This window comes from Zootoca vivipara, chromosome 7 (genome assembly GCF_965207765.1).
Source record: "Zootoca vivipara chromosome 7, rZooViv2.hap1.1, whole genome shotgun sequence".
Lineage (NCBI taxonomy): Eukaryota > Metazoa > Chordata > Lepidosauria > Squamata > Lacertidae > Zootoca > Zootoca vivipara.
The window spans coordinates 44,075,954-44,088,668 of NC_142590.1; the positions used below are offsets into that span (position 1 = coordinate 44,075,954).

Here is a 12,715-nt window from a genome sequence, read left to right on the forward strand (position 1 = left end):
ATTCTTGCGATATAAAACATTCACTGGCAGAATATATTTTTGCAATTTTTCTTGGCAACTGTTATCAGAGCATAATTTCATTTCCTAAGAGAAAGCATCACTAACCTTTCCTGTCCATCTTTTGTTTTGCTTTTCTTGTTCCTCCTTGCCATCTTTGATTTATAGCTGGCCTTCCGAGCTGGCCCCACTTTAATTGACGTGTTCTCAAAAGGTGTAGTAGAAATGGACACTTTATTTCCACTCTGCCAGCAAGAAAACACACATACACATTTTACTTATCCCTTTATCTCTCATGAGTATTTTGGTTGGGCTGGATGTTAATGCTAGGGGAAATACCAGTCTACCACTGTGTGACTTAAATTAGCCTCTGTAATTCTGTTTCCTCTTCTCCAATATGTATTTATTCATTTTGTCTTTAGAAAATGCTGCTAGAAGGTCTTCTTGAGTCACAGGTTTTTCAACTAATTAAGCAACATTTTTTCTAGTTGAAGGACAGCCACAAATAGCTTCAACACTGTGATTCCCATTATTCAACATAAATTTGTTAAGGTAACCAGAAGACAATCAAATAAATTACATGTCCAGCAGCTACAGGCTAGAAATTATTTCAAGCAGCATTTCCCAATTCCAGAACTTCTACTTGCTTTTATCTTTGATATTCCTTCCTCTTCTAAAGCATGGGTGGTTACATGTGGACCACCATATATTGTTGGGCTTCAATTCCTATCATCTTTCACTATTGGCCATGGTGGCTGGAAGGTTAAGAGTCCTACAACAACAGGAGGGCACAGTTCCCCATCCCTGCGCTAAAGAATTCACATCAAACAGAACCCATCTTTAGAAATATTTACTGTATTCAAATTACTCCTCATTCAGACAACAGGTTCAAAGTGCATTTGCTCCTTGCATTTGTCAAGCAAGTTCCAACTGAACTCCACTGCTGCTCCATAGCATAGGAAGGCTTGCAACTTCTGTGGTGTCACAGGCACTAATCTACTTGTGAAATTGTATTCCAGAAAGCACTCCAAAGTGCACACATGCTATGCTAGCTAGATAAAACTTTTTGCCAGCAACAATATATTGCTGTCTGAGTGTTAGGGAAAACGAAATCAGAAGCACTACCCTGAAGAGAAGCATTTGGACCTTCCAAATCAAAGAAATCATTTCACATTTAACATGTGGAAAAGCTTTAAGACAAATCAGAGCAAAATGCTTCAAAAAATATTGTTTTCAATCTATGATGAGAGCAATAAGAGAAAATAGTGTTTTGCAGCTTAAAAATCAGAAGAATAATTCAAAGAGCATGTTCCTTATGGTGAAAGAGGATTCAAGTTTTAATAATGCTGCTATTAATGGTTTTGGTTCATCTGCATCTATTTTTCTAGTACAATATGCTAGGCTCTTGCAGAAGCCTTAACAATACAAGACTCCTTGAAACTTTTACCCTGCCTCTCAAAACCAATCTTCAGGACAGTGTACAACATACTAATCAAAATACAAATAAAATAATTAAAACTAATGAACAGCATACTAAGAGCAACATAAAGAGCAACAGCAAGATAAAGCAAATAAAGGTCTGGGGAAATAAAGGGTATCTGTCAGACACCAAAATGACACAAAGGGATATTCCAGGAGAACCTCCTTGGAGTAAGCAATCTTTTTTTATTAAGTTTTTATGTTTATGCACATTGCACTTGTCACACAGCACATGTGTATACTCCATCTTTACCTTCAAGACCAACTCCACCACTTCAGTATGAACCAGTCCATGTACAGGCTCTCCATTCACATGGGTTATCAAGTCTCCTTCTCTCAGACCAGCCTCACTTGCAGGGCCACCTTCTTCTACGTGCTGACAATATAGAGACGATACATCAATTTCAACAAACAGAATCATCTGTTCATGTCACCTGCCCTCAACTCTACATACAAACCAGTCTCTGAATTTCTATGCACTATGTGCTATAAGGCGATGCCATGCTCAGTACCAAGTTTTTCATTTGGACCTTTGTGAAGATATAAATGAACTGCCTCATACCAAGTCAGACCGCTGGCTCATCTAGCCCACTCGTCTATCTAGCATATGTTCTTTGAGGTCTCAGGCAGAGGTCTTTCTCAGCTTATCTTCCTATCTGAAGATGTCAGGGACTGCACCTGGGGCCTTTTCGCTGCATGGCATGTGGTGTGGTTCTGCTACTCACCTCTAAGTTATTAATAATAATTTCTCTCCCAATACAAATAGTTATGAATATTTATGAGTCAAGATGGGTAAACAGTCAATTGCAACCATGAAAACAAACAACCCAAATGATGACGTGTTCAATTTGTGGCATGTGATCCTGTGCCTTATGACAGCTAAGTTCTCTACATAATGCAGTCCTTGTCAAGGTCAAGCAGAATAAGGATCAGAAGCAGATTTACAAAAGCAATTATTCTATTCCATATTATTATTGTATCACTGATAATTAGATTCAAACAATAATCACCATTTTGATGAGGAAACCTTAAGTGATGTCTATAGGGAAATGAGGGCACTCTTTCCCCTCCCATTTCTTTTTTTCTTTTTAACCTGTGAGCATCATGCAATTAAAACTGAGAAACATTCTTTGTGGGGAATGGCTCTGGCAAACAATTGCATATAAACTTCAAAAAGAGAACACGTATACAAGACAGGCTGTCTGAGAATACGGGTGAAGGAGAAACAGCAAGCACACACAGCAAGCCCCTTGTATAATTCACAGTTGAACTGAATTCCAAATCCCTAGTCAATTCAGTGGGAAGACAGTGATGCTTTAAGACATGTAATCAACTCCAGGCAGATGTGTGAAAAATCCTAAGGGAAGGAGATGATCCGAAGCAGACCATCATTGTCAACACAGCTCAGAAGGAATTAAATGTAATTAACCCAGGGGTTACAACTCTGATAGAGAGCTCCCCACCCCCACCCAATATATTTCTGTAGAAGAGAGGCACCATTTCCACGTTGATTCTGGGAAGTACTAAGGAAAAACAAGGGGTTTTATTGGGCCTAGTTAATTAAAGGTTCTTTCCAAATTAGGCTATAAGCGAGTCATATCATGACTGAGACAAACGTACCCAGACCATGTGTTGCACTGTGTAGACATCACTGTTCCCCATGTAGACTCTAATAGCACGAAGTGTGAAGCCGTATTTCTTCCCAGCTCGGTGGATGATGATTGGTGGTTTGGGATTCATGACAGCGGGAGAAAAGTCCCGACTTGGAGACGAGTCTCTTGAAGATGGATTGGAGGAGAGAGAATGAGGGGACATTGGACTAGCCAATGGAGAACACGTATGGTGCTCTACATGAAAATAAAGAAGGACAGCAAATTAGAAAGCCTGGTTTTCAAAAGAAAATACAATGTGCATTAAATTATGAAAGCGGAACCAAATATATTGATTTGTAACACTTGTAGAATTATAGCACTTGCATTTGAAAAAGCCTAGTGACACTTGATTCCTCTTTTCTTGGCCACTGAAAATATGTTTTAACAAATCAACACCAGAGAAACGGAATATCAGGATTGTGCATTACTTGTCACAGCTAACCTAGCCAAGTTATTCCCTTATTCTGTAACTTACCTGTAAGCATGTCCTAAAAAATATTCTGATTTCAGATTTGAAGCTATGCATTTTTCTTCTTCTGTAAAATCACCTATCTCAAAAGGAGTGCTTTGACAGGCTTAACATGATCAACAGGTTAGAGCACCTTCCCTCATGAAGAAAGCCTGAAGTGTTTTGGCTGTTTAGTTTGGAAAAATTACAGGGGGCATGACAGAAGTTTAGAAAAATATGAATGTATAGAGAAATGTTTCATATAAACCGACAGACCCTAGGAACATGAAATGAAACTGATGGCCACTTGAATCAGAAGTCAGGACATTAAAAAGAAGCACTTTTGCACAGTGCCCCAAAATAAGGCATTTAATACCACAAAATGATGTGGGATTAAGCAACTTCATAAAGGATATTCATCCATAGCCACTGGCTGTGAACTGAATTGCCATATTCCTTATTCACTGTTTAACCATACTGTCTAGTACAGGTGAAACTCGGGAAATTAGAATATTGTCAAAAAGTGCATTTATTTCAGTAATGCAACTTATTATTTTTTATTCTTCTTTTAATTTTTACAAATGCTTTCTTTTGGAAATTCCACAATAATAAAACAAATAGTTACAATAATACAAAAATAAACATCACTATTACATTTCATTAAAGTGAATTTTACCCATTTGAAACTCATTCTGTTGACTTAACTAGTGAATTCATCCACAGCTTGTTCTTTCAATGAATGTTACAGCTAATTACATGCAGGGAACAGTGCACAGCTCCTTAAGAATGAGCCATCAGGAGAGGGTTATATGCAAATAGCTGCCTAGGGCCATATTGCTGGCACATTGAAGTTAGATTTCTATTTCTATGGTTCAAATGCACTTAGTAACTTGATCCATTACAGCATTTCTTTGCACCATCTCAGCTGTTCATGAAATTCCTGAAATGCAGTAATGTCGGTAGATGCCTGCACAGCTGCAAGACACCTACATTTTTCTCATGCTTGCAATTTTAGCATGCTGCTCTATAAACATCTACAAACAAAAGAAGCTGCATGTTAAGAAACTATAATAAAACAGCTTATGGTAGATGTAGTTAAAAAGATGACAAATAAATGGCTGTCCTTGATATATAATTGTGCTATAAATGGCAAATCATTACATCTTCACTGCCAAAACAACATGACTTTAAATGAATCTTGGCACAACTTGAAATATATAAAGGTATTACCTCAAGTGCTTAAAACTCCTCTGGTTTTAAGCAAGTCACCCAAATAATATTCTTTCTGTATCTTACCTGAGGGAATTAGGAGAGAGAGGGCTGTGGCCGATGCTGACTTAATCACTTTATTAACAGGACGCGTGGTCCGTTTTTCCCCAGACTCCCCAGACAGTAGCCTATGTCGGGCTCGCCGCACTGCCAAGTCACTTGTGGCTTTAGGAGTAGTAAACTCTGGGCCCTCGTTGCTATTACTGCGAGTGCACTGATCAGAGAAGTCTGTAGTGCTTCCAGCTACAGTATCAATTAAAATAGATTAGAACCATAGGGAATTTCTAACAGTCTGTTCCCCTGCAGGCACGTATATGAAATCAAAGTCATGTTTACACACAGCCCGACAGTGAACTTTCCTCAGAAGCAAACCCAAGCCCTGAAGCCTTATTTATAGATGCATTTAACTAGGGGTGTTAAAATCTCAACAAAATTACCATGTTTTCCTTCTGCTACAAAAACACATAATTAAGCCAAAGAAACTTCACCCCATACACCCTGAATAAAGCTAACTTGGCTACTGTGTTGGAAGTAGAAGTCTAAGGTTTTTTATTATTTTTTTGGAGGGGTAGTATTAAAAATCCAAACATGATGAAAAAAGAAGACCAGTTAGTCTATCAACAAAAGTTGGGGACAGAGACCACAACTTGTTTGTTTGCTACTTCTAAACAAGATGTTCTGTATTATAGAAGGCATTATGAGATAGCTTTTAATATTTTAACATGGACCCAACAGAAAAGCAGTCCAGCTTTTTTATGACAGCAAAGCAAAGCCAGCTGTTGCCCAGTGGAACTGTGCAAACTTGAGTAACAAACTTCTTGAGAAATAATCTCCTTACCTGTGACAGGTGAGCAAGACTGCAACTCCCTGCCACCCAAGTCTGTCTATTTCACCTCAGACAGATCCTTGGACATATAGGTGTGGGTTAACATCTGAATATGGTTTATGAATGTAAAATCCAGTGCATGTAGTGCCAAATTGCATTGTTGATCCCCAGTGTGGTATCGCCCACACTGTTCAGATCTATGTGACATTTATGCACATACTCCCTGTTCAATATGACGCCTATGCATAGATGCCCAACAGAACAGAAGCATCCAGGGAGGCAAAAATTTTCTGCCCCATATTGTGTAGGGAGATGTTTAGAATGACCTGCCCAAATAACAATAAGATTAGTGCACCTAGTGGGGACAGTGCTTCCATCTTGAAAGGCACATACCTGTCAGTGTTGAGCTGCTCATATTACTGATAGTTGAAGAGGGTGTTTTTAACCCATCCTCATCATCCAGTTGTAGTTCTCGCTCCACAGGTTGTTCTGGAATTGGAAGAGGATGGGTTTCCCGTGACTGTGTCCCATCCAGCTGTTTCTTTTTACCTTCTTCCTCAGCTGAAATGGCAAAGCGGGGCATGTCAAGAAGCCCAGAGCATCGCCGGCGTACAGTCAGAGGTGGACTGGAGTCACTCTCTGTGTGAGAGGATTCAGACACTGAGAGATGTTTACGCAGTCTGCGGGGAAAGAACAGAACAAACCCCAGATAATTTATTTTTCAGGAAGTTGGGTGATTTCAAGATGCAGCTACTGTTAATGTTATACAAGAATAATAAAGCAAAAGTCAAGAATGAGTGATCTAGTTGGAGCAAACTTTGACATGCTTATTAAAAAGGCAAGATAATTTGGTGCTATCATTTGTTAATGAAAGTGATGGTATTTCAGTCAAGACAAAACTGAAATTGGATGACTTGAAAAGACTGAAAAGCCACTATTGAAGCCACAAATTTCACAAATATGTTGAGCAATTTATCAAATCTTTTAATCTCATACAGCCCACGCTCTCTATCACTATAGGTAGCTGTGGTTGCATTTCTTCTTTCTATTTTTCAGTACAAAACCAAAGTATAAGTAGATTTTATATTTAGAAATAAAGCTTTCAGAAATCTAAAACCTTTTACATTGAAATTTTATACACCAATCACAGCAGAATTGATATAGCATGATTTGAGGGTTGTAGTCTATATTATTATCTTCTTCTTCATTATCATCATCATCATCTCAGTAAGACTAAAAGTCACATTTTGAAGCAGGAACGTACCAGCTAATTCCTCATACTCTTTGACACTATGCTACATAGCACTACCAATGAAAGGTCCAAGTGAAGCAATTATTTGCATTGAGGACAAGTCATAAGCTACTGTTTTTCCATTTAGTATCAAAAAAGGGGAAGGCATGGTTAATGGCCACAATAGCTGTATATATGATTTCCTCCCCACTCTTACTTTTAGCCAAATTAAGCAGTTTGGTAGTTGAGTGAATGCATTTTATTTTGATAGAACAGTTTTTGGGAGAACAGTTTAAAAACAATCTTTACTGAAACTGCATATTGCTTTCCACTATCACCGAGTTTTAAGCAGAATATACAGAATTGCAGCTTGAAATATTAAGCTACGAAGTCCAATATTTAGACGTGTATTAGAAGGGAGCATTTGTATTCAGCATAATCAAAAGTACCAATACGTTTCTTTAAATACATGACTGTAAAACTCTCTACACTGGTACTGTACTTTATCTGGATGTTCATGTGAGCATCCCTTTCAGACAAAAGGGAGCCAACATGGTGTCTGTCATTCAGATGCTATGGAGTACAATTTCCATTAGCCTGAGCCACCACAGTCAATTGTCAGAGATAAGACGAGCTGTGGCTCACAACATCTGGGGAGCACTGTGTTGATTTAGACCCCTCACAAAATACTTTTTTGCTTAACAGTAAAACTTGTTTCATTATAATTGTTGTGATAAAAGTCTGGCAATGCTTCATGGAATATTAGCATACAGTATTATGAAGTTTATCTGTTCATACAATGCTTCTTTGCCCCCACAAACATTATTTTAATCCAGAGGCAAGGAGAAAAAGTAAAGGACACCTAGCATTTGTTAGGCTCACATTTCAGGAGACCCAAGCACCCAGCTGCGGTCTCGACACTTCAGGCCAAGGCTTTCTAGCCTGTCATCTTTTTCCTCACTCAGGCTACGCTTGGTAGGTGGTGGCATTTTCTTCTCTTCGTGGATGGAAAGACGTTCCATACTGCTGTACACCTATAGGTGCAATCAAATTGTACATTAGAATGACAACGGTCACCGACAGACTCTTTAAGTCACAGGATATTTCAGAATTCCAATTTTTAAACTGAAAAGGTAGAATTGGCAATGTCCTTTAATGATCTGCTGAAGCCAACAAAAAGATGTAGGCGCCCACAAATTGCTGTTATTTCTGTAAAGTGCTTTGAAGTTCTATGCTTGCAACAGAGGTTTTGGAAAACAAAGCTTCACCAGTTTAATTAATGGTGAGGGTGTTAAGATTTCCAACCCCAGAGATAATCTATTTCTAGAAATTCTGTAGTACAAGCTTAACCAAGAGAGATTTTTTAAAAAAGAAATCCTACACACTACTGACTAATTTGCTTAGTCAATCATGCCTCAACAACTGCTTTACAATGACATTTTAAATCATTGAACAGTTAACAGGAGAGGGGGGAATCTGTGTTTATAAGACTGAGCTCAACTGAGAACCTGATTTGCATATAAGACTGATGAAAACAACATTATTAAAAATTCACAACATCAACAGGATAGCTATTAATAAATTATCTGGATGAATTGTCAGACAACATTTTCAAACTATAATGAGCCTTTCATGCCACCCACATGATGAATGCAGTATTATTTTTCAGAGCTCAAGACACAGTCATGGCTACATCAGCTCAGTTTTGTGCTGTGCCCCCCCCCCCAAATACTGCATCCATACCTCATTTTGTGCTTCATCACTGAGTATTCCGGTTCAGAAGTCAAATTTCAAATTTTCTGGAGAGCTCCTTGAGCAGGACACAAGCCACAGGCATTCTGCTCATGCCTATTAGTATTGCTAATTACTAAGCAACCATCGTGTTCTAGGATCTTTTCTGAAAATCCTGCTATGAATTTTCAATTTCCTCCTAATGTCTTTTATATGCTTCTATTGAAATAATTCCCAAAAACAGGCCTGCTTATGTGTGTCTTCTCTAACAAGTTCCTACCCCCACAAAAGTTGATGGAGCAGCAGAGTAGTTATGTTGCTCTTTGGTTAATTCAATCCCATCAATCACAGCACAGAACTCTGTTGGGCCCAGAGACCATTTACAAATGGGCAGCTCTTGTACAGGTAAGTAATTACAGTGGTGCCTTGGTACTCAAACAACTTGGAAGCCAAACACTGCAAACCCAGAAGGAAGTGTTCCGGTTTGTGAACTTTTTTCAGAAGCTGAATGTGCTCCGTTTTGAGTGCTATGCTTCCATTTTGAGTGCCACACTTCCGTTTTGAGTGCCCACTTACATTTTGAGTGTTATTCTGAGTTCTGTCTGTTTTTGCTATTTATTTTGCGTTTTTGTGGCTCTTCTTTTTTTGTGTGACTGCCCAGTTCAGCTACTGATTGATTGTGTGACTGCAGTACATTGTTTATTGCTTTCATTTTCTGGATCAATGGTTTCGTTAGATAGTAAAATTCATGTTAAATTGCTGTTTTAGGAGTTGTTTTTAAAAGTTTGGAACAGATTAATCCATTTTGCATTACTTTCTATGGGAAAGTGCAGCTTGGTTTAGAAACGCTTTGGTTTTGGAATGGACTTCCGGAACGGATTAAGTTTGAGAACCAAGGTACCACTGTACCTCCTAAACAGCCTAGCTTCCATGTAGGTTAGAGATCATACAGTTGTTCATACTGCTTTGACCACAACAGAGTTCAAATCCCATCTATTTTTAAAAAATATATACCTTGCTAAATCTTGGTGAACATGAGGAAAACTGTCTAAGTTCCACATGATCATCGTCATTCGTGTCATCCTCTTCCTCAGAATCTAAATGCTGATATCGCTCGGTGCGAGCTGCAAACGAGAACACAGAATTGAGGTCATGTATTCAACAGGCGAGGAACAGTTGGCAGTCTTGGGATTTACAAATAAATATCCTACTTGGGATCAGGGACTTTCCTGAGATTCATCAATTATACAAGTGGAAAATAATTTGGCTTGATTTTTTTTCTTTCACCATCAAATTTTCATTTCTTCTGGTCATAAGGTACACAAAGTTATCAAAACGAATTACAAAAGTACAGCTCTTTCAAACTTTTAAAACCAAAGATTCAGGCAGTTCTCCTGTCAAGTCCACCATGACTACAATAAAAAGGGGGAGTTTCCATTATTAACATCATGGTTGTAGAAATCCTGTTAGCCTGGCTGTGCACATTCAAATTACTTTTAATACTGTTTTGCTACAGCAAGAGCAACAAGCTACTTTTACTGTTACACCTCTGTCTCACTTGCTGAGTAAACAACAGATTGTCTGTTAGCTGCACTAATATTCACATCCCTCAAGTAGCTGAGACAATAAATGTACTCAACGCATCTTGACAACAGAATGGTGGGACTGAAAAGTGATAACATTTTTTAGCAGAAACCAATTCAATTGTAATTGGTAGTTTTCATAGCCATGATGGAACTTAACCATTGCATATGAGAAGCAATGGGCTAGCAAGACAGAATGACAATTAACCTACTGTATTTTGGCGTATAAGACGACCCCCAACTTTTCCAGTTAAAATATAGAGTTAGGGATATACTCGTCGTATAAGACTACCCCTCTTCCTACGATCGTCCGTGGGCTGGACATGCCCGTGCTGCCCATATCCAAAATGTCCGCAGCACCAGAAATCGGTTATGCGGCTGCGTATAAGACAACCCGGCGTATAAGATGACCCCCAACTTTTGAGGAGATTTTCCTGGGTTAAAAAGTAGTCTTATACGCAGGAAAATACAGTAGTCTAATTTTAAATTCTAATTTTGCAACTGACATCTCAAAACAACAAACCAAAATACTTAATTGAGCTGCTTTTCAGGTACATATTGATTATAGTTGGCCTCAACACCAGCTGCATGACTATGTCTATCTAGGAGGCTTAGCTTGAAAGAAAACCTGTATCTAGGTAAGGTAGACTTCTCAAGGCCTTTTGTCAGCTTTCTCAAGTTAGAAGATCTCTCTACAATAGTCTACAAATTGTCTTTTATTTTACTATGAGTAGTTCAGTGCAAACTTTATAGATCAGTATGTGCAACAGTTCATCCTTAGTGGTCTTGCCAATTTTATAGCATTCTCCCTGTTACTACTTCATTTCCTCATATAACACCAACTTACAATGCACAAAGTTTTACTTCCAAATCCAATCCAACTAAAAGCTTATCATGAGTTTATCTGCACAATGCAAAATAACCTTAATATAGCTCAGACTTCTGAACATTACATTGGGATCCCAGAATGACATTTTTTGCAAGGCGTAATGCAGCATGCGTCTATATGAATGATTTCTGAATCAGAAGGCTGAATGGGTTTTGTCTGAAAGCTCAAAATATGCTCATAACTCGCTTTCATTGACAGGTTTGCAAGCTACTTACATGCACATCTTAATACGCAATATTAACAATACTGAAAATCTACAGTTAACAGTCGATTTTTTTTCCTTACTGTCAAAGTAGCTTGTGTCATCTTCCGATTCTAACTGTGGAATAAATTCTGCCTTTTGTCGGAGTAATCCATTCCAGTCTAAATCCTTGAAAAATCTGTGTTGCTTCACCTCAAAAGCACTCCCTGAAATGAAAACATTGTTAGGAATTCTTAAACCACGTCATAGTAAATGAAGCCAGTGAATCTACCCTTCAAAAAATGTTTAAACACAGTAACAAACAACAACAACAACAACAACAACAATTTTATACCCCACCCTCCCCAGCTAAAGCCGGGCTCAGAGCGACTAACACCAAATACAGTGGTGCCTCGACTTACAAATTTAATCCGTTCCGAAGGCACCTTTGTAAGTCGAAAAATTCATAAGTCGAAAAACGCCATTGGAAACGCGATTTCCCATAGGAATGCATTGGAAACGGAAAAATTCGTAAGTCGAAGCAACCCTATCTAAAAATTCGTAAGTCGAAAAATCCCTATCTAAAAGCGCTGCAGGTTTTTTTCTGGATGTCGAGACATTCGTAAGCGCGTGGCCATTACCCCCATTTGTAAGTAAAAAAATTTGGTTGTCGAGTAGTTCGTAAGTCGAGGTACCACTGTATAAAACAACTGGTTAAAATACAACTCAACAACGAGACTAAATACCTCAAAATTAAATTAAAAATTAAAAATGCAGCCTCATACAAAAGGGGAAAAAGGGGGAAATGGGGGAGGGAATCAGGTTGGCTCCAGGCCAAATGCCAGGTGGAACAACTCTGTCTTACAGGCCCTGCGGAAAGAAATCAGGTCCCGCAGGGCCCTGGTCTCAGGAGACAGAGCGTTACACCAGGTCGGGGCCACTGTTGAGAAGGTCCTGGTTCTAGTCAACTGTTATTATCAGTCAACTGTTAGAACAAAGTAGAGCACAACTGCAAGACCCAATTGCTATGATGGGAACAAGTCAGGGAATGGACAAAAAATTGCACCATTCAGCCATTGCTCCCTATTTGTAATGACATACAGTGGTACCTCGGTTTATGAACACAATTGGTTCCAGAAGTCTGTTCATAAACCGAAGCAAACATTCCCATTAAAAATAATGGAAAGTGGATTAATCCGTTCCAGACGATGAAAAACACCCCCTAAAGCTTCAATTTAACATGGATTTCACTGTCTGCCAAGAGGTTTCCGAGGCCTATGGAGGCCTCCACGGAGGCATCGGAGCGTCCGCGACTGGGACGCAGCCACAGAAGCGCTCCGATGCCTTCACAGAGGCTAACTGTGTGGAAAGGAGCCCTGCGGCTGCGGCCGCGTCTCTTTCAAAGCGGGTGGGGGGGCCCCTGCAGAGT

At 39.0% G+C, this 12,715-nt stretch overlaps 1 protein-coding gene across 7 annotated transcripts in view; it reads right to left on the reverse strand.

The window, feature by feature from the left end:
• Positions 1-12,715, reverse strand: part of MAST2 (microtubule associated serine/threonine kinase 2) — a 155,937-nt gene that overhangs the window by 6,576 nt on the left and 136,646 nt on the right. For 6 of the 7 annotated variants that reach the window (XM_035133526.3, XM_035133525.3, XM_088673239.1 and 3 more), the window contains 8 exons: positions 11,391-11,513; positions 9,648-9,757; positions 7,785-7,936; positions 6,065-6,351; positions 4,873-5,088; positions 3,097-3,323; positions 1,730-1,852; positions 106-242 (listed from right to left, as the gene is read on the reverse strand). In XM_035133526.3, coding sequence (XP_034989417.2) covers positions 106-242; positions 1,730-1,852; positions 3,097-3,323; positions 4,873-5,088; positions 6,065-6,351; positions 7,785-7,936; positions 9,648-9,757; positions 11,391-11,513 — 1,375 coding nt within the window. The remainder of the gene's footprint in view (positions 1-105; positions 243-1,729; positions 1,853-3,096; positions 3,324-4,872; positions 5,089-6,064; positions 6,352-7,784; positions 7,937-9,647; positions 9,758-11,390; positions 11,514-12,715) is intronic. The other variant, XM_035133527.3, reaches the window with a different exon arrangement.